The sequence below is a fragment of the Osmerus eperlanus genome, chromosome 13, assembly GCF_963692335.1.
Source record: "Osmerus eperlanus chromosome 13, fOsmEpe2.1, whole genome shotgun sequence".
In the NCBI taxonomy this organism is placed as follows: Eukaryota; Metazoa; Chordata; class Actinopteri; order Osmeriformes; family Osmeridae; genus Osmerus; species Osmerus eperlanus.
The window spans coordinates 9,545,415-9,571,312 of NC_085030.1; the positions used below are offsets into that span (position 1 = coordinate 9,545,415).

Here is a 25,898-nt window from a genome sequence, read left to right on the forward strand (position 1 = left end):
ATACCCCCTCCCCCATGTCAACGGTTCATATCAATCTAAATATCTTGTTGCTCGTAAAGTGACACTGTCGGTGTCAAATAATACAAATTGGCTACAAAGGTATCGACCACATAAATCTCAGTGTATGTTGTTCATCTATTGAGTATTTTACTCATTTCTATCCCATCTAGCGTCCTGGGTAAGAAATCTGGCAACACGTTAGGCTCCATAGCTGCGCGGTTGTAGCGAGCTAGTTGTTAGCTAGCTAGTAGTAGCTGTAGTCAAGATTGGAATTGAAAAGGCAAGTAACTCACCACACGCTCACCTGATATTTCACAAAATGCACAAATACGTTTTTTAATCGGGTATGATATCTATAGTACGTTGAAAAAGTAATTATTGGATGTCATATTTAGTTTTTTTGTTTGAATTCACATTGTGCCACGAGACTAGACCACGAGCGATGGTAGGGCCGTCCGTACCAATGCTGGCCTACTAGCTAGCTAGTAGAAACTATTGTTTAGCTTCCTTCAGTTCGTCTCCACTTTTCAGTCAACCTAGTGGCTAGATGTGTAGTTTGTCAAACTCAAAAGCAAAATGCATTGCTGGTGGTTTTGCTTTTTAATGGTATATTCACTGGTGTAAATCCACACATCTTCCGTTGTACTGTTAGGGTTAGCCAGCTAGCTAACCTAGCACCACAACTACTAGTAGTGATTAGCTACAAACGTTGGAAACTCAGACTTGTTAACCCAAAATGTTGAATGTTTGTTAACTAGCTATTTAAACGTTTTTCGAAAATGTTTGCTCATTTGGACGGGGCGCAATATTAATTTAGAGATTTGATTCGGATTGTACAGTACTGTAGAACATTTAACATTGCAGTAAATAGACTGCCTTCATTTTGGTCATTCATTTATCGGCCATTTTGTCTAGTTTAGGTAGTTAGCTAGCTATCTGTAGTGTAGCTATCTTACACTACAGATCTCTGCTGCAATAAAATACATCTTTACAAATAGAGCCATAGTAGTCTAGTATTCTTCTTTTGTAGATTGGCTACTTAAGGTGGCCCCGACAGGAGGAATGTGTGTACGGTATGCAAAGCTAATTGTTTTTCTTCATCTCCCAAATCTGTTGGTTGTGGGTGTGTGCCTTTTTTTTATAACCCAAGCCAGCTAATTTGGGACATGGCAGAGGCAGATAGACCAGGGAAGCTCTTCATCGGTGGGCTGAATACAGAAACGAACGAAAAGGCACTGGAGCAGTATTTCAGCAAATATGGCAGGATTGTGGAGGGTAAGTAAACGTTTACAACCGATTTGGTCCACATTGACATGCATCACCTCCCAGGCACATCATGTGCAAATGAGCTTAAGCACAGTGTGTAAATAAAATACCAATAGGTAAAAAAAAAAAAAAGATTGTATTTGCCTGCATTAACTTAGCATTTGTTGTTTCAGTTCTTTTGATGAAAGATCGGGAAACAAACAAATCAAGAGGTTTCGCTTTTGTGACTTTCGACAGTCCAGCAGATGCAAAGGATGCTGCACATGAAATGAATGGAAAGGTTAGTTTAGGGTTTTCAATTGTTAATTTGGAATAAAAAATTATTGTGCATTTTCACTAACCCAAATGTGTCTTTGTATAGTCACTTGATGGCAAACCAATCAAAGTGGAACAAGCCACTAAACCTCAGTTTGAGACTTCAGGCAGACGTGGTCCCCCACCCATGCATCCTCGCAGTCGTGGCCCACCTCGGGGTCTCCGAGGATCCAGAGGAGCCCCAAGTGGGATAAGGGGCCCTCCAAGCAGAGGTACCCACTTATATGCTCATAGCACTGTATACACTGATACCCAGTTGAATAAACCAGAACCAAAGCAATGCTGACATTTTGTGGTGTTGCTCTTGTTGAATTGATATTGCTCAGATGTTAATATTTGTATCTCTTGTCTGCCACAAGACTACTATGATAACGTAGGGAATGTAGAACCCTTCTTTAAAGGGATATCCTCCAGAGGCCCCCCTCCTCTGAAGAGAGGACCTCCAATTCGAAATGGAGGGCCCCCTCCCAAGAGGCCAGCCCCATCTGGACCCATGGGTCGACGTAAGTGTGAGTCTCTTGAGGAACTATTTGAAGATGGAAGGCTGTATCATGCTTTGCCTAATTGTCCTTTTTTTTGGTGGGGTGAAATTAGCTCCTATGTCCAGGGATAGGGACCCCTATGGCCCACCCCCTCCTCGCAGAGAGGCAATGATGTCCAGAAGGGATGATTACCCATCCCCCAGAGAGGATCATTACAGCTCCAAAGAAAGGTACGATGTGTGTTTGTCAACATGCACGTGCTTATTACATTCTAGTGATTAAGGATTTAAAGAGTAATGCATGGATTTACAGACTTTTGTCTAATTTACAGCTACTCTAGTCGGGAATACATGAGTTCCAGAGACTCAAGAGACTATGCACCACCTTCAAGGGATTATTCATATCGGGAATACCCTAATTCCAGCTCCCGTGACGAGTACGGGTCCATGTCAAGGAGTTACAGGTATACACTGCAGTTACTCATATAACACATTGAGTCAAATCTTGAATTGATGCAGATGTTAAATACCAATTCCCTTCTTCAGTGAACGCGATAGCTATGGAGGAGGCCGTGAACCCAGAAGCTATATGGACCGTCCCAGCGCTGGCTCCTATAGAGAACCCTACGATGGTTACGGTAAGATTGACCACTTGAACGGGGGGGGGTGGATGAAGGGTGATCTCAACCCCATCACACGTCCTCCCCAATGTGCCCTGGGAGCTGGCAGCTGTATAGGACTTGAAATCGGTACATGGAAACTTCCAACAAGTCTCTCCTTGATCGTTCAATGTTCATTCCAGTATCACAAGACTCCCTCAAGGAGCCATGCACGTAATTGCATTTTTGAGGGCGACAAAACAACCCTCGCAAAATCATCAAGACCTGTGAAAAGCCACCTGTCCTATCTGCGGTTCTAACCACTGGAATTCTGAGAGGAAAAAAGCTACTCAACAGATCAATGGCATGCTAAAAGGGGTTTCATTGCGTGTGTAAAGTTCCCCAAGCTTGGATAATGTACTGCCTTAGCGTCCAAACTCCCCATAAATATTTTTTCCCTCAGATCTTTTACACATTGGAAATGTAAAATCTATATAGCTTCAATGAATGTACAGTACATTAAGTCTCACTGGCAACAAAAGGGCACATGACAATGCAGGAAAGTGTGTGAAGTGAACCTTGCCAATTACCTGACCCATTGACCCTGCAGGTAACTCACGCAGCGCCCCACCTTCAAGGGGGCCCCCACCGTCCTACGGTGGCAGTGGTGGAAGCAGTCGCTATGACGACTATGGCAGCAGTTCCCGGGATGGCTATGGCAGTCGCGACAGTTATCCCAGCAGTCGGAGTGATCCCTATCCCCCTAGCCGTGGGGAACGAATGGGCAGGCAAGAAAGAGGGCCAGCTCCCCCAATCGAGAGAGGCTACCCTCCTCGTGAAGCGTACAGCAGCTCAAGTCGCGGGGCGCCTCGTGGCGGCCGCGGGGGCAGTCGAGTCGATAGAGGAATGGCCCGCAGCAGATACTGAGATGGACTCAAAGCGTGCCCTAATCCTGCGTTATCAGATGACCTTTTTATGGTGGAAAGATTGAAGAAGGAAAAAAAAAAAATCTAGCCATACTAGCTAATTCAATGGAAGACCTTAGCTTTTGAGTTGTTTATCTTCAGTTTTTCTTTTTTTCTTTTAACTGTTAAATTGTTTTATATTGCCCCTGCCCATGTAATGGTACTGTTACCAAGTGATGAGTGTTAAGTTTTTGTACATTTAGTGGTGTTAACTTGCTTTGCCCCTGGATGTGGCTTTCATACACAAATAAAGTTTTTAATCAAAGACCTTAAGCGACGCTGATGGATGTTCAAAAAGATCCCAGACACTATAGTGTGAATGTTCGACATTGACCAGCGCAACTCAAATAATTTCAATTCAACTGAAGAGAAACAGATCATGCATCATCAGTTATGAATGCCTTTTTAGAGTAATCTTAACATAAGTGCTTTAAGTTGTTGATCCTGTTACAAGAGAACAAGGCAAATGTCACCTGTCACTTTCCCAAACTATCAGCATAGTTCTCCCTCAGTGAAAATGGATCCGTCACCATAAGACAAACTTGCAACGACCTAACCAAAGACGCAACAACCAAATGCAAGTCTTTCTACCCGACTGATAGCCAACAGCTGGTAAGCAAAGCAAACCTTTTTGTTTCTCGTCTATAAGTGAGTTTCTCATTGCAATCTCGGTTCTAAAGGCTGGTGTACGAGAAGAGTGCCCCAGGGACAATCACAATCCTTACTTGTATTTGGCTATATTAAGGGTAGTTCCATGTCAGCAACTGAATTTCATTTGCAGAATCCTAAGGATTTGAATCTCTTTTCCACCAAGATAAGTTAAGTTATTCCTTATTGTCAACTGAGCAGTCGCTGATGGAGATCCTTTTTGCTGGAGACTTTTTTTGGTTTGTTTTTCCAACTCTACCCCAAGTATTTAACAAATGGCAATTTCCTATGTCCAGAATAGTTAAAGACACTTGTTTTTAATCGATTGTATCAAGTTAAGAGCCCAAGTCCAAGCTTGTCAAAAGCATGCCTTTTCTAACAAATGGAGACCACTTGGAGAGCAGCAACATCCTAACAGCCAAACTGGAAACTCAGGAGCTTAAAAAAAATTATCAAACTGGACCCGTTGCAAAGGAAAAGTTACTTACTGGATTATTTTCATGACAATACCAAGTCAAAGAAACTGCAGAATATTAATTTCATGACTCCTTTTGCAGGTTGAACAGCTTTCTGAAACCATTTCCTGGCATTGTGATTGTCCTCAAGATGATGGACCAGTTGTTCATTAGAGTGAATCTTAGCAGGTACGTCCTCAACTACTAAATATATATTGACGTAGAAAAATGTGTAGATGCAGAATCTGGATACGTATGGGGAAGTACACAGTTGATTTTTGTGTTCTACATCTTCACTGTACTACAGATTCCTTTGGCGAGCTTGTGTTGGCACGGTTACCTATGGAAAAACGGAGTGGCAGGCTGCTGGATGTGGACAGGGCCCAGCCTGTGAAATTACAACTTAATGACTTACCTATTACGAATAAAATTATTAAAACTATATTAAGTAATTCTTATTTCCCTGTGTGTGTGCATCTAGTCAAGAATGCGGAACATTGTTTGAGTATCTAAAAAAAAGTTTCTCATATGATGTGACATTTTTTGTAGGCTTTTATTTTCCTTTGAGTTGTAATAAATGGAAATAACTTGTTAGTATGTAATGAGACTCTTACAACACACATACAGTAGGTGCAGAGTCGTAGCCTGTTTAGACATTTTCATAATCTAGAGCCTGTAATGTTTCCATTACCTAATATGGTGAGGTTTATATGATAAATTCATTGTCAGTTTCCGATGTTGTTGCGTGCTTCCATGTACAATAATTGGAGACAGTCATATTCAGTCTTGTTCATTCATGATGGAATCCTATGTATTACTTTTAGGTCTTGCTACAGTGCCTGTTAGCCGGTAGGGGTAAACTCGTACTAACGCCGTTTTTTTCCTCAAGCAGAAGTGTGATGTACGGATGTGGGTAGCATATTGATAGTGAGTTGTTCAACTTGCCATTTTTACCTGCTGGAGATGCTAAGTCAAGACGCACAGTTGGAGGAGCAATGAATCCAGAGGAGCAGACGGTAACGTGGCTGATATCATTCGGGGTGCTTAATTCCCCCAAAAAGAACATAGCGGACCCAGAGGATTTCTTGAAAACATCGCTGAAAGATGGGGTCGTTTTGTGCAAGCTCATGGAGCGGCTTCTACCTGGCTCTGTTTCTAAGGTATCGTAAGTAGCTTCAAAACATCGATGTGTAACGGTGATGATGAAGAAAGCTTACATTTTATCAAGCAATTAACAAATGGGAGGCTTTCTGTCTGGCGAGTGGCGACGCCTCTGTAGTAAGGGAGGGGTTGAGTTTCTCACTGAAGAAAGCTTCCTTATTGTGTTCCATATCTTTATAATTACACGTAAAAAATTGTTTATCTCTACACTATGAACTTAAAGTAACGGTAAAGGGTTGATTATACAGTATGACAAATGATCAAGTTGTAGCCTATGTTGTTATGAAACTTCTAACGATGAATTGTTTTCTGACTTCCTGTAAAGGGAAAACAATGTTCCGCATTCTTGACTAGATGCATGAACATAACAAAGTTATGCATTAATTTGAGTTGTTCACACGATTAGATCAGATGTCGTTTGATATCGGGTACAGCAAGACCATATATTTTATAAATGATAGGTCATCGAGTTGTAACGCCAGTTTGCACGCATACAAAAAATATGAACAGTTTGCACAGGTCCACGTGCACCATCATACCAGTACCCTATACCCAGGGAAACGGTATAGCTTTAATAAATGTGATTGTGCTAAACAATTTTTGGTTCTACAAAACAGAAAAATATGCTTTTAAGTAGACATAAATAGAGGCTTTACAACATATTAGGAACCATCAAGATATTTGCTGCCAATAAGTGCTTATGTACGAAGATTCTAAAAACATGCCTACGGTGAGCCGATGTAATTATACTACTTCGTTCAATTTGTATAACTAAACTTGTTGTAAAGCGAGACAAGTAATCGTCACTTCCTCTTCGAGTCTTGCTTCCTGGTGCGACCGCCCCCTTCAGCCAGAGGTGGGTTTATGTTTGCATGAAGGAGAGACGTAGGAAGAATCCAGTTACTTTGTAAACTGTAAAGCCACCAACATTCAAAAGGATACCACAGTAAAGTGCTACTTTGTTTCCTTTTGCTTATTGAGTCGTATAAAATACAAAGATCATCTTATTCGAATGTCTTTACGACTCAAATCGTTAAGATCTGGAAGGTGTGTTTTTATATATTTATTTCATGCCCATGTCTTTAGTACTGCCAAGACCCGAGAAACGAAGCGGACTGCATCGCCAATATTCGAGAGTTTTTGAAGGGATGTACGTCCTTGAAAGTAGAGGTAAGTGGCTATTAAATTATACCGTAGCTGTGTTTTATCTCACTTACATTGAAAGGCTGTTGATTTTCTTTACTCAACCACTCGTGTCCTTTGATTTGTCTGGGTTCATGTTAACTCAATGTTTCAATAACCGACATGTAGGCTGTTCTTTACTAATGTCAAGGCTTATATGAATGGAGACATTATCAAGCTCAGGACATACTCATTTCACGACATTGCTGGTAAAATTGTTGTCCTGGAGTTAAGTATTGTTTCAGCACACATTGATATCTGCAAGCATATGTTTTGGTCACATGTCAATCTTTGCCATGTGGAGTGGGCTGCCCTCACAAGCAACAGTGCTGTCAGTCTCTCCCACTGAACACAGACAGACAGATATATGTGCACAGATGCACTCACACTGTTGATTGCTGCCTTTGTTTAAAATATGGCCTTGCTGTCTAGGTTTTTTTCTCCGGTGGGCATTTGGTTCACAGAAAAATACAGTCCATTCCATTCCTAATCCTATGTGGGCCTGTCACAATGAAGTGAGATTGAAAGCGGCATGTGTACTGTACCAGTGGCTGCATATGTGGAGTCATATTTTGCATCCGCTCAGGCACAAGTTATCTAAAACAGAATGAGTGTTGTTTAAAGTGATAAGTGTAGAAAGGAAGCTCATGCTCTGTGCAGTTCCCTTTACTGTTGCTGTTGCGCTGGATGTTCACTTTTCCCCAACTTTTTAAATAGTCTGTTTTGGTGTAGAATCACGTAATTTGGTTAAAAAAAAAGACTAAGTGAATCAGCCTGGGTCTCTGCAAGCCTAGAAGGTCTACTGTCTGGCCTGACCAGTTACTTTGGGAGGTCCTTTCTGCTTCCATTCACCATCGTACTTCTTAGCCCTAATTAGACCCTTTGCTTCAGGGGTTTGGAGAGCCACAGTTGAATTAGTCATCCAGGGTATTTTCTAAGCCACCACTGCAGCTCTCAGCCCTGCCCATGTCACGGTCAGTGATGTGATTGGTATAAACGATCTGTCTCTGTTTTAGGAACGTTTTTTCTGCCACAACCAAATTATGCACATGCTGCTGGCATGTCATGTGACTGGACAAAGGGGCCAGTCACACAGCTTTCACTTCTGCTCCAGGATGCAGAATAGGGGAAGACTCAGCGCAACGATTCAAATTGCAGTCCAGTTGTTGACCGTGTTAAGTGGCAAAGTCTACAGTATCTTTTTTTTTTTTTTTTCTACAGTAGAGATACAGTATAAGACCAGTGATTCATGGCAAGGATCATAAGTACTGAACTCTGTCATTGTCCTTGACATGACATAACATCCAGATGGATGTGAAAGTCACTGTCAAATTGTAAATTAATAGTTGGAGTAAAGTTATAGTCATAGTTTTATATATGGTCCCAAGGTGTCTCAGCCATGAATAGCCTGTGTCCTGTTTTTGATTGTGACATACTAAATATATGGCTAAATGTGTCTTTAAAGCCTTGTCAAAATTAGTTGCGGCCTGTAGATTTCCTAGAGAAGGGTTCACAGTTGCTTTAGCACTGAGGGGGGAGATACACAAAGCATGCCCTGTGTCTTTCTGCCTAAACTCTATATTTAAGATGTTTTATTTAAAAAGTGAAACCTTATCTGACTTGGGAAAGGCGATAGCTGTCTGAGACTGAGAGACAGAAAGCACGCAAACATTGCGTGTTCTTGGAATGGCAGATGAGGAACGAAGGGCGCCCGTTTCATCACAAAACCACTAGGTCGCAAAATATGGGTCACATTCTACATGACTGCCATTATCACTCGTCTTGTTTGAAGTAGTCACATCCCATTGTGTGCTGTTTGGGTTTCTGCACTAGGGATAGGGTCTCTGTATAGCCTGTAAGCAGCATCACTGTTATCAGATAAAGCCATTCTCTCCCAGTGATATTTGACCTACTTATCATTTCGTTGTTTACCACAGTCATATGAGTGTTTTGCTTTTTTCCTCTGATGTGGTTTTTTTTTTTCATATTTTTTTTTTACTGAGGTGTCTTTGTCTTTTGCCAGGGCTTTGAACCAGAGTGCTTGTACACTGGAGAGAATTTCGGCAAGGTCCTGACCACTCTGCTGGCGGTCAACTTTGCCACCCAAGGTAAGAGAATTACAGTCTCTCCGGTGTGTGTCCTGGATGTCTTTATCTTAGAGCTGTGTTTACCTGACTAACTTCTTCTCCCGTACAAGGTGGAAAGTATCTAATGAGTTCTCTAAGTGCTGTCATTTCACAGTTACATGGTAAACGTACACAGAGCCCAAAAGCTCCTAATGCATAGTTTAGGCACCTTAGTTGACAAACCCTACACAGGGCCGTGTTTGTGTGTGCAATGGTGCAAAGCGTGTGTCATTTTGAGCTAAGGCTGCCTGTGCTTTAGAGCCCTTGTGAATCACAAATAATCCTGTATGTGCTGTTGTGGGGCAGCAGGTCTAGCCGTGTCCATCCTGCCCTCCCGCAAGGCGCCATATTCTCTGATGGTCAGCCATGGTGAGGTGTCTCATGACCCACATGTTGCTGCTCCCCTCCTCCTCTCCATCACAGAGGAGAACACTTAACTGGATACGAAGAAGACTTTGTGCCAATAGCTGTAGAGCCTGTGCTGCACTGTCTTCTAAACAGTGAATGTTGTTTATACGGACTCCATGGTCATCAGGAGAAGGGATGTAAAGTCAGAATGATAGCTACGCCAGAATGCCATTCAGTCTGTCTCATTTACCCTTCTTGTGTGATCACCAGTTAAAAGAGTTGTGCCTTTGCTGTCTTTCAAGTTAAAAAAAGCAATAGCATGACTTATCAGTCGTCACATGGATCAACGGGATGTTGCCTTTACGCAAGCTATCACAAGCACAGACGGCATGGATGCTGCGTGCCACAGCTTGAAGACCAGAAGGATTGCCTGTAATGTTCTCTGCTCTGTGCTTGATATTCAAATCAAATGGAGCTGGAACGGGCCAGAAGCCATTTCGACAGCCTTCGAAAGTGAGCTGCTGTCGATTGGAGGTGGATTAAGTCACACGCTCTCTAATGTGATCAGTGAGGAGGCTCCTCTGTGTTTTAGCTCAAGATCAGCTGACACCCTTTAGTACTGGGTGTGTGTGTCTCTCTCTCTTTTTTGGGGTCTGCATTTTTGTGCCTGTCTCTCCAGTTTTTGGGCGTGTGTTTTTGTGTGTGTGTGAGTGTCTGTGGCCCAGGCTGCAGGACTTGTCTGGGCGTGTGGAGGCTAGAGCCATGTGGAGTCAGGAGACCTCGTCACCTCACAGATGAACACTTAGACAACACTCCTGTTCGCAAACTTAACTGCTGGTTTCAGTAGGAAATCTCCCCCAGAATAGAAGTCTGTCTGACTGGTTCTTGTCTGGTCAGGTTGGTGTTGCTTCACTGTCCATCAGTCCCCCCAGTGTAGCCCCATGCCAGGGGCACTAACAGGATAGATGTAGCTAATCCGGCTTTCCACATGGTATTTATCAGAATGTATAAATAGCTCTAAAATGATCCACTCTGGTGATAGTCAGATTAGGTGATGAGGTGTTAATCCCATTTTTCCTACATGTCCCTCCACTTTGCTGGGAAAAGATTCAATAGTATCCTAAACTTCAGTTCACATGGAGTTGGGTCGTGAATATTTTCTTTAGAATCCCTGATATTCAGACTTCTTGTCATGCCTGATTCTCACAGATTCTACTTGTGTGTTCCAGGCTGGTCTGGACTGTGGTAGTGAATGGGATTGGAAACAGACAGATATGTAACGTAGCGTGGCTCCGTGTGTGTGTTGGGGGTATGTGTGCATGTGTTTTGTGTGTGTGTGAAAGTGCGTGTATCTCTGCATCTGCCAGACAGTCTTGTGAGAAGAGAAGCCAGCTGTCTGGCGAGCAGTCAGGTAGCAGGCCAGCGTGCGGCTTCTCTGGTCTGGGTCTGTCCAGGCTCGCATGCCGGAAATCTGAGTGACTAGCTATCGTTACACTTAAGATCTAGATCAATGGCTCTCTGATGCCGTGTGGCAAACTGTGTAGCTGAGCCGGGTCAGGACAAGGAGACAGGGGGAGGGGATGTGGTGATGCAGACATCTGTGCTGCCTCTGTCCCCAGGGCTTAGTAGAGTACCGGGCCTGATGCATCGTCATCCACAAAGCGCTAGCTCTCTCTGCTCCAGCGCTCTCCTCTGTGTCACCTCCCTCGCAGAGCCATGTGTGTGATGGAGAGAAATTGCATTTTGTAACCTATTGAAGTATATCTGTTCTTTGCATTCACCATGTTTTGTTCATATCTAAGTTACATTTGTGTGTGTGTGTGTCAACAGACTGTGGCGCTGAGAGGTCATGTCCACAGGGCGGTGCTCCCACTGCTAGTCAGTCCAGCTCCTCACACACACTCTCCAAGTCCAGATCCCTGCGTAGACAATCCAAACCAGCGGTAAGGAATCACCACACCCGCGCACACACACACACACACACACACACACACAAAATAAACCAGCAAAACCCACCTACATCTATAACACAAACATGTCAAATCCACATGTAAACATACACAAACAAACAGTCGCACTGACAAATTCGACACACACAGAAGCGCACTCAGGAACACATCCCTGCTTTCGTTGGGTCACTAAACCGAGCCGCCCCTCATCCAATCAGGAGATGTCAGAGAACGGTGGGGGTGGGCACCTGACGGTGAAGGCGCGCTTCAACTTCAAGCAGAACAACGAGGACGAGCTGTCGTTCAACAAGGGCGACCTCATCTGCGTGATGCGCCAGGAGGAGGGCGGCTGGTGGGAGGGCTCGCTCAACGGCCGCAATGGCTGGTTCCCTAGCAACTACGTCCGAGAGGTCAAGCCATCTGGTAAGTAACCCCCCCCCCATTCCAAAGTGCACCCTCCCCCACAAAAGCTACCTAACTATAAAAGCTTTAGGCCGGGTGTAAATGTGAAATTCGGTTACCAAATCAGCCTGACGCCCTTCCGTCCTCCCCATCCACAGAGAAGCCCTTGTCTCCAAAGGGGACCCAGCTGACCAAGAACTACTACAGTGTGGTGAGCTAGCGCCCAGATCAGGACACCTAGACAGACCTCACAGCCATGCACCTATCTGTGTCTGCTGGATGGGCCTCTGGACGCTGTGAGTTTGCGTTGCAGGTGGTGCAGGACATCCTGGAGCATGAGCGGGAGTTTGTGAAGGAGCTGCAGACGGTGCTGAGCTGCTACCTGCGCCCCCTACTGGCCAGCGACAAGTAAGACAAGACAATAAGAGCTGAATAGGAACTCAACGGCCAAACTGGAAATCAGCAATCGACCTGCTGTCAGCTGTGTCTCCCGTGACACGCGAATCATCTTTCACTGAACGGCCATGATCCGTTTCCACGTTAACAGTGAGGTTTCTTGTCGTTGTTTTTCATGTGAGTACCTGGTGTAGTCAGTGAGCCTGTGGCGTGTGTGTTCTCCAGGGTGAGCAGTGCGGACGCCACCAGCCTGTGCGGCAACCTGGAGGACGTGCTCACCTTCCAGCAGGGCCTGTGTGTGGCTCTGGAGGAGTGCACCAAGTAAGTGTGTGTGTGTGTGTGTGTGTGTGTGGGGAGACGATGACAAATACCCACCGCTGATTGGAAGGCTCTTGCGTGAAGGCCTGGGGGACTTGCAAGTTGTTTAGGGACCTTTCACTACTTTAGTTGTTGCTCCCTCTAGTGGCGAGTAGGCATGATTTCATCAGATTTTACATAGACAAAGCTGAAACGTTGTCTTTTTGTGTCTCCTAATCCCCCCTTCCTCCTCCCCCCCAGGGTTCCAGAGGGGCAGCAGCGAGTGGCAAGCTGCTACCTGAACCTGATGTGTCAGATCAGGACCCTGTACCTATCCTATTGCTCCAGCCACCCTTCTGCCGTCTGCGTGCTCACCGACCACAGGTCCGCCTCACGCCGGCTCCCTCCGCACAGAGGCCAGGCTGACCCTGGGTCCTAATGCACTGGGCTAGCTGGCCAGTGCAGTAATAAGGGGCGTGGAGAGAATCACACATAAAATAATGCAGTTAGCCTCAGATGTAGCCTAACCCTAACCCTGTGTAGCAGTCAGTTCTGTACGCTGCAGCTAAGATGAATGATCATGTCTCATGCACTCTAGCGGAGTTTCTCTTCTAAGTGTAATTGAAAACCTCACTTTCACATGTCATACCTCAAAGAGCCACTAGGTGGCACTAGGCTTTCTCTGAACGTGGCCAGATGTTGACTGGTTCAGTGTCTGGAGTTGGGTGAGGAGGAAAGATCTTTAAATAATCGTTTGAACATGCATCTGATCTTCAGCTTTGGGGCTTCTCACTCCTTCTCTATGGAGGTCACATGGGTGCTCTGCTCATGAGTTAGTGGCGGGGAGCTTTAGGTGAATCCACAGCTGTTGCGCAACTGTAATTGCAAATTTATATGACAACTAGCATATACCGTACTAGCAAAACTAGCACTTTTTGGGGCCTTTCCCCTGAATTGTACATTTACAACTTTTGTTTGTTCTGTGATATGAACAATGAAGTGTAGAAAAAAGTGAACAACAGTGAAACACTCAAAACACACACAAACATATATATATATACACACACTTGTATACACACACAGGAAGTACGCTGACAGGATATCAGGATATGTAGTTGCGGTTAAGTTGAGGCACATGAGGCCCTTTTGAATTCACAGTAACTTACTTTGCATGTTTCATACGCCTTTGTTAGACACATCCTGCATGTTTGGGTAGCCTCTTCAAGCTACAATGGCTTGGAGCCAAGAAACTGAAACCATATTTGTGTACTGACTATGTTGCAAGATCTTTGTTTCCTTTCCTCAAGTAAAGTAGAATTGGTTTAAAATAGAAACTTATGAATTCCTAGTTAGAAAATCAAACTTCTTGTCCAACCCTATATGTGTGTGTGTGTGTGTGTGTGTGTGAGACAGCGAGGAGCTGGACAAGTTCATGGAGAGCCAGGGGGCCAGTGTCCCAGGCATCCTCACCCTGACCACCAGCCTGAGTAAGCCCTTCATGAGGCTGGACAAGTACCCCACCCTCCTGCAGGAGCTGGAGAGACACGTGGAGGTAGGCCTCGCCCCCCCCCACGGCTGCCGTCTTCCAGGCCTCCGCTGTCCAACCCCAGACCATCATCCCTCGGTAACAGATCATTGGTTGCATAATGAACAGATGCGTGTTCCTGTCCTACAGGGGGCCCACCCAGACTACGGTGACATCCTGAAGGCCACAACGGCTTTCAAGAACCTGGTGGTGAGTCTCCGAACATCTGTGGAAGCCCTCCTTCTCATTAGAGTGGGTTTGCAGACCTGTTTGCACAGTGGGCATCCTCCAAATGCTTTGTGCCACATATCGATAGTTTACTGTGCAGCTGTAAGTGATACACTTTTCACTTTTTTGATTTTCCAGCTACGGCAGCTAGCTCCGTTACAGTAGTTGTGAAGGAGTTGGCTAAGGCGAACGCTAGCGATTGGTTATGGCAGATCAGAGTGGCTCTGGGCAGATCCAATAGTTTTAAACTTCAACAGAGTATCCACCTTCAAGGAAGTTAACGCTTGTCAATGGAGCGATCCCAGACCCTCTGTACAAATGAAATGTACGAGGGTCTGGTTAGGACCAGGCTAACATAGACCAGACATCAGTTCCAATCTTCCTCACTGGCCTACATAAGCAAGCAGTGCACCTATCAACTGGTCGGATAAGGAGATGACTACAACTGTTAGATCCACCCTATACTTTTCTGTATGACTGGTTCGTAGTTCAAGGTGCATGTAGGGATAACGTGACCCAATTGAGCCTTCTAATCTCCTCACCTCACATCCACCCGTCAGCAGCGAGGTAATCACAGTGTTGCCCAGAGAAGTAGGTGTGCAGATACAGCATGAGTGGAATCGGGAGGGCAAGTCAAGATGAGAGGTAATGCTGTTGTTTCCACAGTCAGGACGTTGTAGGGGAGGAGGGAAGAGGTGACTCACAAAACCCTCTATCTGAGTGTGCGAATGTGAAAGGGAGAGAAAGAAAGAAACATAGGTCGGGGGGGGGGGGGTGCACGGTATGTGAGTGTATATGTGAGTGTGTGGGATGCGTTGAAGGTTAACTTATTCGTAAAACCTGCGCCTGCACCAACTACATACTTATTTTTTTGTCAGAATGAAGCGAAAATAGAGCTCGGATGCATTGTCATTTTTTGGAGTGAGAGAGTGGGGGAGCCCCTTCCTGCTCCCTGACAACCACTCTGTGTTGCTCAACCCGGCACATTCCTCAAGCGTGTACATGGAACATTGGCCTTTTCATGTAAACCGTGCACCATGTCCCACCTGTTCGGTTGGAACAAACAGGACTAGCTTCACTCGTCCTACCAAAGGACATACACACATAAGGACATTTTTCAGACAATTAAGACATTTTGTGGCCCGCACCCCTGTAGCTGAATGCCAAACACACTACTTTGAACAAACACTTGAGACTCTCTTTCCATCTTTCCTCCTGCCCTTTTCCCCCCCAAACTCCTCTCTCCCTCCTGTCTGACTCTCTTCCTCTCTTCCCCCCGCCCGCCCCTCATCTCAGACCCATTGCCAGGACCTGCGCAGGAGGAAGAACCTGGAGCTCCAGATCCTATCGGAGCCTGTGAGAGGCTGGGAGGGCGACAGCATGAGGACCCTGGGCAGTGTGGCCTACATGTCCCAAGTCCACATGCAGACCGGAGCCAATGAGGTGAGGGCATTTAGAACGACAGGAAGCATTGAAGGATTGCCACCCCCAGTCTGCATGTATCTGGCTTCATGGTTGCGGTCAGGGTTAGATCTGTGTGCCTTGTGCTCTCTTTAATAACATGAGGCTCAGAGATGAAGGTTATTGCCGATTCCTCTCCTGTTGTGTGGTCGAGTGATGGCTCATTCTCAGGACTGTTGCCTGTTCTCAGTTGTGCTCCAAGGTCCTTCTCCAGGGTCATCCAGGTTCTACCTGGCAATGTGTTCCTCAACTCACCACCTCTGTCATAGGCTTTACCAATGACAAACTGTAAATGACTTGGAAACAAGGTTTTTCACTGAGATATCATCCATCTAGCTAGCTTTCCATTTCACTACAGCGCCTTCTCTCTCACTAATGAGCATGTGGGCTATGTAGATCATAAAATGATCTGCATTAGCTGTGGGAGCGGGATCCCTAATAGCCCACACGCCAGCCTAGAGCAGAGCCCCCCACAGCCCGTCTCTTCTGTGGTGTCTGTGTAGGTGTGGGCTGTAGGCTCTGGCTGTTCTCTAACAAGTAAATGTACGCTTTCAGTAGACTCTTGAAAGGAAACCTAGCAGTTGTCAGCCCAACTGGTACACCTAAAAACAATTCCGTGAACCTCTCAAATCTTTTATCTTCTCAGTTATATTTCTCCTTTTTAAATGAGGTGACATTTATGTATCTTGACCGTCTAGACTAATTCCTATTTCACCACCAGCATCAAGATAAAAACGACATCTTCTGTTGTAGTCATTGATGGTTGATGATTTGTTGCTTGTGTGTGTGTCCTTCAGGAGAAAGAGGAGCGCTACCTCATGCTGTTCCCCAATGTGCTGGTTATGCTGTCTGCCAGTCCACGAATGAGTGGCTTTATATACCAAGTGAGTCTGCCCCCCCCCCAACCACACACACACAGACCAACAGACATTCAACCTGACACTGGCTTCAGACTCCTCTATACTTCTATAGATTCACCTCTCCTTTATCTGTCTCTCTCCCACTCCCTCTCTCCATCAGGGAAAGCTTCCTCTGACAGGCACCACTGTGACCAGCAGGGCAGAGGACATAGAAACCGTCCACTTCGCCTTTGACATCACAGGTGCGTCTCCAGAGCTGGGACTTTGCTGGGCGCTCTCTGGTGGGCTGGTGGGTGCAAATAGAAAAGCAGTTATGCCAATCTTCATTCATCATTGGTGCCTTTCTGCTCTGCCAGTAGCACTGTCTGGGGAGACAGTGCTACTGGCAGCTTTACTCACAGTAGAGCAGACACTGACAATGTCAGCCCCCTCTGTGTCATTGTGATTAGTTACTGCATTGAAGCTTTGAGCTGATGAACTTTCCTTTAGCCTACTCTCCACACAGTCTTGAGTTGAGGCTGGCTGTCTGACTGCCAATCATTAAAAGAACACAGTATTTTGTTGTTCAGCTTTGAACTGCCAGTTTGCGGGACAAGATTAGTTCAGACTCTGCAGTACCTGTTGCGTGTGGGCCTCAGGTGATTTGGGAGTGAAGATGGTGTGTTTGTCTCTCGTGTGTGTGATGTGTGTGTGTGTGTCACAGGGAGCATGATGGAGCGCACCACCGTGCTCTGCAGTAACCCACACGAGTTGCAAGAGTGGCTAGAGCACCTGCAGCCCTTCACCAAGGGGGGGAGCCCTGTGGGCACCATCTTAAAGGTAGGACGTTCAGCATCTCCTGTCTGCCTGTCTCTCTTGCTCCCTGTCTCTCTCTTGTGCACTCTTCCTCTCTCTCTATTTCTTTCTTTCTCTTTCTTTCTCCTTGCAGTGAAATATAAAGTGGGTCTCAAAGCGAGCGTTTTGATTCATACAGATATTCAGCTAAGATTTCTGCTAAAATGCTTATAGCACCTTTCGAGCAGCGGTTTTAGCAGTGTTCACGGCTCTTATTTGACTACTTATATGTCATGTTGTGCCGGGTTCCTTTGCGTTGTCTTGTCCAAAGAATTTCAGTGCCCAGTCTGACCCTGTGTTGTTCTGTGCATCTGACAAAAAAAGACTTGAACTTGAACTAATTTGGTCCTTCCTGTTGCTGTGTTTCTGTCTTGGGTAGACTGAGGGCAAGCCTCTAAGCATAGTGGGCACCCCCACCCACCTCCCCAACTTTGGCACGCCAACGGCGGCCGTCCGAGGACCCCTGGAGGCCCCCAGGACTACCAAGCCCTGGTCGCTCAGCTGCCTGCGCCCCGCCCCCCCCCTCAAACCTTCTGCCGCGCTGGGCTACAAGGAGGTGAGAAAACATAGACTCACACTTCTCACTGTGTTTTTGACATGAGCGTTTGGAAAACCCCAACTCAGAGCTTGTGTGTGTGTGTGGGTAGTAGCTTCTGCATATGAGTGGTCAAACTCTCAGCAAACATCTCACCTAGGAAGGTGAAGAAAGGAGGATGGCTCTATTGGCCTCGTCTGTGCATCTGTTCCAGTAAACGGCTGGGTGTCTTGCGGGTCAGAGATTAAGGGGTCTGCCATGCCAGGCTTCTGCAGAAGAAACAGCTGTACCCAACCAGAGCCAGTGTTGGAACTGAGAGAGAGAGTGGCATGAGGTTACTGACTAATGTGCTTCCATGGTAGTGTTTGGTTTGACTCAGTCAGCTTAAAGGGAATTTTGATTCTTTGCTGATACTGCACTAATAGTTGCCCAAAACTGGAAATCAAGGGCACTCACAGGACCACACTACATAACAGTAACACACACACCACACAACGGTGACACACAGGAACAAACTAGCGCAGTTCATTTGAATAAACTTGACAGAGGATATTAACGTTGGGAAATAACTAGTGCTGTCAGTTTAACGCGTTATTAACGGTGTTAACGCAAACCTATTTTAACAGCGTCAATTTCTTTATCGCGAGATTAATGTTCTTTTTGGCCTAACAAACTTTGTAGTTTTTTTCACATGCTGTTGTAACGGTTGCAACAACTACTGACGTTAGAAAAACTACAACACCACACCGGAGCTAGCTAGACCGGAAACAAAACAACAGGCACTCCGCACACACTTGTTTGGGCTTGCGAGCCGGCTAAAGTGTAGTAGCAGAGACTGTTTAGACAATAGACATGTTAGAAATTCTCTGGTAGTAGGCTAAGGTTACGTTTTGAGTGGATGGCGAGCGCGAGACGCCGAAATGGATGCCAATAAGATTCTGAATGGAAAGTTTACTTTAAAAAAGTTGCCAAATGGTTCCATTGACAAGACCAAAGTGATCTGTGTGTTTTGTCGTTGTGAACTGAGCTATCATCGCAGCACGTCCAGTCTGAAATACCACTTGATGGCCAAGCACACAGCTGATGCGAATTCTCCGCCCCCTCGTCAAAGCCAGGCAATTGCAATGTTGTTTTCAAAAAAAATTTAAACATTCGCACCAAGCAATCCGATCCACTTTTCAATGTTGATAAGAGCATTAAAATTAGAAAAAATATTGGGACAAAAGAAATCAAGGAACATTTAGAATAGTTAAAAATGTGTGATTAATTGCGATTAATCGCGAGTTAACTATGACATTAATGCGATTAATCGCGATTAAATATTTTAATCGTTTGACAGCACTAGAAATAACTGCAACCCTGGAATAACCTGCAGTCCTCCTGGCTTGGCGAGGTGAAAGCAGTCAGTGGACTGCTGGGTGTTCCCTCTGGACTCTGAGGATTGCATGTGATGACCTCTTTTTCTCCACTTTTTCTCTCTCTTTTTATTCTACTCTTCTTGTCTCTTGTAGATCCACCATGCTCTGTTTTGGGGAAGTGTGTGTGTGTGTGTGGGGGTGGGGGGGTGGTGTTGGGTGTAGTTTAGTGAAGTGTTCCCTGTTCACACTGTTCACATCATTCTACCTAATCTTTCTCACACCATTTTTACATGCACATTTTCCCCTTCTCTCTCTTTCTCTCTCTCTCTCTGTTTCTCTCTCTCCATACTTGCATCTTTAGAGGATGTCTTATATCTTGAAGGTAAGGTTAGCTCTTTCTTTCCCTGTGTGTATGAGTGTGTGTATCTGTGCCTGTGTGTGCCCGCCTCAACAGTAGCGTATGGTGCTTTTTTTGCATTTGTTTTCCTCTGCATCCCCCTTCCCCCCCTTCCCCTCCCCACACTCTTCTCCACTGAGAGTTGTTGGGTTTCCTGTGCGCTTGGCAGTCCTGTATGCCTCTTTCTGTCTGTCTGTCTGTCTCTCTCTCTCTGTTCTCTTGTATGGGGCCCATTTCTGTGTATCTCACATCTCTTGTCTGCTATTCAAGGAACCCTGCTAAAAGACTTATACAAAGGACGATCCTGCATTATTGAAGCTTTCCCTCACAAAAACAAAGTTTAGGTTGTACTATTAAGTATTGTTGAGAACTACCATTATATACAGTACCAGTCAAAAGTTTGGTGCGAGTCAAAAGTTTGGACACATCTTCAAGGGAAAATGTGTCCAAACTTTTGACTGGTACTGTACATGCTAAGCATCATCGTCCATTCTAAATACCCTTCCCTCACTCACAGATAAGAGTGAAAGGGAATACTATTGAGTGCCACTATCACATATGCATATATACAGTATTCTGGCCATGACCTTTATGGGCATTTGTCTACATGCTTCACATTGTCTTCCCACTGATCTACAACGTTGGCGGATGAGGTACTTCTGAGTAGTTGATGATCCTGGCCTTTCTAAGAATTAGATATCTGGGTGACGGTTTATGAAGGATTTGCATTGCATTAGATGTGGTAAAGAAACAGAGAACTCACATACATTTTCTCCATCTGCAAAGCAACTATCCTGTTCGCACATAGTCTGAAAAGTGTGGTGTTTTAGAAGGTAGTCACACCTGTGCCGTGATATAATCAAGTCAAATGAGACTAAAAGGCACCATCAAGGTAGCTCCCCCACTGAGAGAAGCATTTTACATTTAGAGTTGGCGAGAGGAGGGTGGCTTTAAAAAGGGGTACTTTAGCACTGATTGCTGCCAAGTTATTCAGTCACCTAATTAGTCCATTCAGCATTAGACTTGTTAACGATAAAGGTTGACTTATTTACCAGATGACATCGTAGGCCACCCGAGTGCATCACAACACTATAAATAAATGACTAATCGCAAGCTGAATTGGTCGGCCTCCGGAAAGACAATTGTAAATCCCATGTTTGTTGCCTTTCTGTTTGCGTGTGTATTTGTTTACAGGCATTGTGTGTTAATGTCTGCTTGCATACCATGTCTTTCCGTGTCTCCCCGTCTTGACGCGTTTGTGTCTGAGACTCTGCCTTTGTGGACTTTCTAACCTCTCTATCTTTTTTCTCTTACTTACTTTCTCTCTCTCGGTCTCCCTCTCGCTCGCTCTCTTTCTTTCTTTCTTTCTCTATTTTTCTGTGCACTTTCCTTCCTAATGCTTCAATGCAGGATTCTAGTAAGAGCCCACGACCCATGAAGAAGTTCCTCCCAAAACGCAAAACGGAGAGGAAACCTTCAGATGACGAGGCCCTGTTCAGGAAAAGTTGTAGGTTTGCTGTTACCCTAGGAAACGCTTCGCATGAGAATGAGCTGTGGAAACCGAACACTAGAGATTCTCACTAGGTGTTAGCTGATCAGTGTAACTTCCAAAGTTTGAAAACCTCCAAAAAGTTATATTATTTCCAAGAATAATATTATGCTACTATTATTATTATTTTGTTATTATTACACACTAAAACCAATTGTTATAATAGATTTAATATAAATAATTGGTCAATTGAACCTGATTTGCGTGTGTATAATGTTTGAATGTAAAGTGTGTTCAGTATGATACTAAAAGGTCTGTGTGTGCTTGATTGACAGGCACAGCAGCTCTTGAGGAGGACGCTCAGATCCTGAAGGTGATTGAGGCCTACTGCACCGGGGCCAGCCTCCACCAGACCGCAGGTGTGTGTGTGTGTGTGTGTGTGTGTGTGTGTGTGTGTGTGTGTGTGTGTATAAGAGAGAGAGAAATTGTCTGGACAAGTGTGTGAGATGTTTTGACATGCCCAAGACTTTAACTACGGTGCAGTTTTTACTACTGTATGACTTAATAGTTCATGCAAATCCTCGGCAGGGACTAACTTGTGTGTGCGTGTCTCTATACCCTTGCGCAGCTGTGCGGAAGGAGTGCATCCCCCAGGTCCTGCTTCCAGAGGAGGAGAAGATCATTGTGGAGGAAATGAAGAGCAACGGTCAGACAGTCATCGAGGAGAAGTAAGGCTGCAGTACCTCCTACAAACAGACCCCCACACAGCAATGACATCACCACGGAAACACCCCACTTCCTTGTTATTGATCAGATATCATGGAAGCTGCTGCCTACAGCTACAACATCTACTGATCCTGTTGAGATTATTAAGGAAGAGATTCATGGTTCTCCATGACGTTACCATTGCTAACCTTTCTTGTTTATTGCAGGAGCCTGGTTGATGCTGTATACGCTTTAAAGGATGAGGTTCATGAGTTGAAGAAGGTATTACAGTCAGGTGTCAGTCATTTACTGTGTATATATAGATATATATACATATATACTGGTGTGAGGCACTGCTTGAACATGGATGTGATGATATACACTGTACTGTACAGTACTGTACAGTACAAACCTTTAAGAGAATACTCTTGTGTTACAACTGCATGTTTGTGTGTGCGTGTGTGTGTGTGCACACATGATGATCACGCAGGAGAACAAGTGGATGAAGCAGTGTCTGGAGGAAGAGCAGAAGTCTCGTAAGGAGCTGGAGAGGGTGGTCAAGAAGCTCGCCAAGGGCAAGAACGACTGTGTCTGGGAGGACGGCCCCCACTGAACATCACCATGCAGTAACCCCCCCCAACATCATGTGTGTTTGTGTGTGTTAAGCGTAACGTATGAGTGTGTGTGTTTGAGAGAGAGCTACAATGCACCCATATGGTCCACAATTCAGCCCTGCTTACTAGCCTGAGTAGGCAAACTTCTATCCAGACATTATGGTTTCCAAGCTTGGCTTCACATGCTGGACATCTCCTGTTGTTGTCCCGCCTCCTCGTCACTCCTGTCTCTGACCATGGGTGTTTCTGAAGCGCCACAGGACACCAACCCCCAGAGGACCAATAGTTGGGGATTCATTTACCAGTCCAGATGTATGGCTGCTGGCACCGTGAAGCGTCACAGCATTGAGGAGCCATGTAGAAGGCGGAAAGTAAGTCAGCACCCCTGGCTTCAATAGGAATCACAATAGGAGTAAGAAGCCATGTTTAGGTCCCAGACGTGGGGATGCTCTGGGTTCAGCCAAGAGTTTGACCCCCTCAGCCGACACTGGGCTTCCCCTGTCCCGACCATGTCTGTTACAGCAGTCCTTTGAGATTTCATATTTTGTATTGTTTTTGTTGTCGTGGTTTTTGAGGACACCCCTGCTACAGTCAGGAAAGAGAGGCTTTCACGGCATAATTACAACTTTTCTTTCTGATTGAATGCACCTTCTAGACATGAGACTACATATATGTAAGCTGTTTAGCTGGCCTCAAAGCTTTAGTACATTTCAGATGGGTCTGACCAATTCCTTGACTATCACACAGTCTGGGTGGTGCTCAGAACCAAACGCTACAAAGCTTATATGAGTAGTTTCTTCATAGGTTTCTACATAGGCTGTGTATTTTACAATCTGCATGGATGTACAGTATTTCTATGATATCATGCATTAGAAATGTGATATTTGAAGACAGTCCTATGTATTCCAAAGCTATCAGGGACATAAATGTATAACATATTGATAAGACATTTAGAAGTGTGAATCATGTATAGAATACACACGCAAAAAAAAAAGACAAAAAAAAGATTGGCAATAATGTCTCCTATACTTTCTTACTGAAAAGATATACAAATAACAGTTGACTAATAATACATGGCTTTGCTTTGTTATCGCGGTTGAAGAAAGTATATTGCTTATTTATTTTTAATAATACATTTCTTTGTGCAGAGTGTGTATATGGATGTATATGGTACTAGAAGCCCTTGTGGGGGTGGGTTTATGAGATTCTGCCATAAACTTGGCTTGTTCAGCCCAACCCACATGGCTGATGAGCAGCACCAGCAGCATGGAAAAATGGCGTTTAGCGGTACCACACGGAAACATCACCTGATCAATTGGTGAGATGTGGATGATGTGTCAGTTTATAAATAAAATGGGGTTGAGGCCGCTCCACAGAGTGCATTTGGTATGACTTTCAGAAAAGTGTTGCTCTAGGTTTTAAGCGAACTCTGGTTTCCCTCCAGTTCTGCCTTTATAAACTGATACAAAGATGGGCCCCATATTCATTGTCAATAAAGAGCGATGGTTTCAGTTATAGACTAGAGAGACTATTGGTAAAGTGCCTCTTGATCCAGTGTATAACCTCAATATGGATTAAGGATGAGACTGAAATGGAATGTTTTAAAGTATTGTTTGCAAAGATGCAAAGGTTGTTTGTATTGGGCCAGGATAATGAGTAGTGTTGGTGGATCTTCTGTTATTCTCATGTCTACCTTCACATTCTCTGAGGACTTCCTCTATAGAGGAGGTTTGGTGCATGCACTGTCGAGACGGGCGTCCACTCCTGCTGCACTGCACTAGCAGGGGCAGGATGGACATGCAATAAGTGACTGCATTACTGTTTAGCCAGGTGTTCATTCTGCTGCTCAGGCATGATAGACCCAGTATGTCCCAAACATGATCTCATTACATGGATTTGGCAATACCAGTCACAATGATGACTCCCGCCCAGACAACCACACACATATCCACCCTCCAAACCAAAATGAGCCAGCCCATGTTTGTAAGCCACAGGGTTGTCTTGCTTGTGTGATTGTATAGCATACTGTATCATGTGTCCCGGTGTTCTGTTGATTTGCCCTACCGTGTCAGATTGCCCTACTGTAGTTCAGAGATACGGGGCTAACCTCAACCCTGGTGTGTGCATGCGCCATGAGTCCAGGTAGGAAAATCTGTCGGGTAGGATCAAATATTAGGACACCGAGTTTGATTGTCAATGTTCAATCGACTGCATGTCAATGCTGACGGAACCCAGTATCAATCGTTCCTGTTTTATCGCTTGAGAATATTACCATGGAATATAGAATATTTTTTCATAGTGTCTTCTCATTTCCTCTGTGTCCGGTGGCCTCAGTGAGCACTTAGAGGGGCGGGGTTTAGAGGGTGTGAAACAACTCCGTAACCCGCTCATCACCAACAACACTTGTGTGTATTGTATGAAAAAGTTGTTCTATGCAATTATCATTGGTAAAGGAATTGTACTGCTTTTTTTTCTAGACGCTGTGTACTTTCATGTTTTCAGTATGGTCATTCTTTTAATAAAATGTTTCTGTCTATAGATTCTTTGTCATTACTCTTTTTTATGTAAATCCTGCTTTATTTGGTAATTTCTTCAGATTAATCCAGTGTTAGTCAGCAACACATTAATTAACAGCACAGCATATACATGTTTGGAAATATGAATGATGTGACACATCGACTCTGGACCCTTTCCACTGTAAATATAACTGAATATTCCATTAGGATTATACGTCTGCACAAAGTTCATACTTCGTTGTGTTAATGACTTTTCACAGGGGACATTCAGAATGGAATAGAGTAGAGAGCAGCACTTCCTGTGTGTAAGAGACTGCAGCTTTGCAAAGCTGCCGTGTTCACTGATAATGAAGACTCACACTTTCCAGACTGTAATTCACGACCACAGCCGGCTACAGATCTAACCCAGGAAAGATCCGTACAGCCTACAACACCCTCAACACCTCAGAATGGAAGGGAACACTCATTTTGGTCATCTAAAGCAGTGGTCTTTAACCCTGGTCCTCAGAGCCCAGCTGTTGTCAATGTTTTAGATGTTTACCTGCTCAAACACACCTGATTCTAATCAATGGGTTGTTATCAAGCCTGATCAAGCATATGGAGGGGTTGATGGGTCAACCAGGGTTTAAGACCCTAAAGAACTCAGTGTTCCTAAGGATAAAGCCTCATAAGTCACAAGTCATTTGAAGTGGAATGACATTGATCCGAGTACTGATCCTTGATTCCATAACTGTTGTTGACAAATCACATGCCACATCACTGCAATATTTTCTAAATTTATTCATA

General features: G+C 44.7%; 2 protein-coding genes across 8 annotated transcripts; both read left to right on the forward strand.

Moving 5' to 3' along the window:
- The first annotated feature begins 47 nt into the window (after positions 1-47).
- Positions 48-3,894, forward strand: rbmx (RNA binding motif protein X-linked). 5 transcript variants are annotated; one of them, XM_062476283.1, is made up of 10 exons: positions 81-99; positions 171-284; positions 1,155-1,275; positions 1,440-1,546; positions 1,628-1,793; positions 1,941-2,090; positions 2,176-2,293; positions 2,395-2,526; positions 2,609-2,700; positions 3,272-3,894. In XM_062476283.1, the coding sequence occupies exons 3-10, from the start codon at positions 1,167-1,169 to the stop codon at positions 3,586-3,588; spliced, it is 1,191 nt and encodes a 396-aa protein (XP_062332267.1). In that variant the 5' UTR covers positions 81-99; positions 171-284; positions 1,155-1,166; the 3' UTR covers positions 3,589-3,894. The 5 variants fall into 5 exon arrangements, with proteins under 5 accessions (XP_062332266.1, XP_062332268.1, XP_062332269.1 ...); XM_062476282.1 differs by having other exon boundaries at positions 48-284; XM_062476284.1 differs by having other exon boundaries at positions 48-284; positions 1,941-2,084.
- Positions 3,895-5,517: 1,623 nt separating this feature from the next.
- arhgef6 (Rac/Cdc42 guanine nucleotide exchange factor (GEF) 6) lies at positions 5,518-25,134 on the forward strand. 3 transcript variants are annotated; one of them, XM_062476277.1, is made up of 22 exons: positions 5,518-5,889; positions 6,977-7,060; positions 9,096-9,180; positions 11,377-11,489; positions 11,714-11,918; positions 12,056-12,108; positions 12,211-12,305; positions 12,519-12,614; positions 12,852-12,974; positions 14,004-14,142; positions 14,266-14,325; positions 15,640-15,786; positions 16,602-16,688; positions 16,825-16,906; positions 17,368-17,483; positions 17,878-18,054; positions 19,753-19,773; positions 21,199-21,295; positions 21,613-21,696; positions 21,906-22,005; positions 22,210-22,264; positions 22,473-25,134. In XM_062476277.1, the coding sequence occupies exons 1-22, from the start codon at positions 5,725-5,727 to the stop codon at positions 22,593-22,595; spliced, it is 2,307 nt and encodes a 768-aa protein (XP_062332261.1). In that variant the 5' UTR covers positions 5,518-5,724; the 3' UTR covers positions 22,596-25,134. The 3 variants fall into 3 exon arrangements, with proteins under 3 accessions (XP_062332261.1, XP_062332262.1, XP_062332263.1); XM_062476279.1 differs by lacking the exon at positions 5,518-5,889 and adding an exon at positions 6,780-6,836; XM_062476278.1 differs by lacking the exon at positions 19,753-19,773 and having other exon boundaries at positions 5,519-5,889.
- The last annotated feature ends 764 nt before the right edge of the window (positions 25,135-25,898 follow it).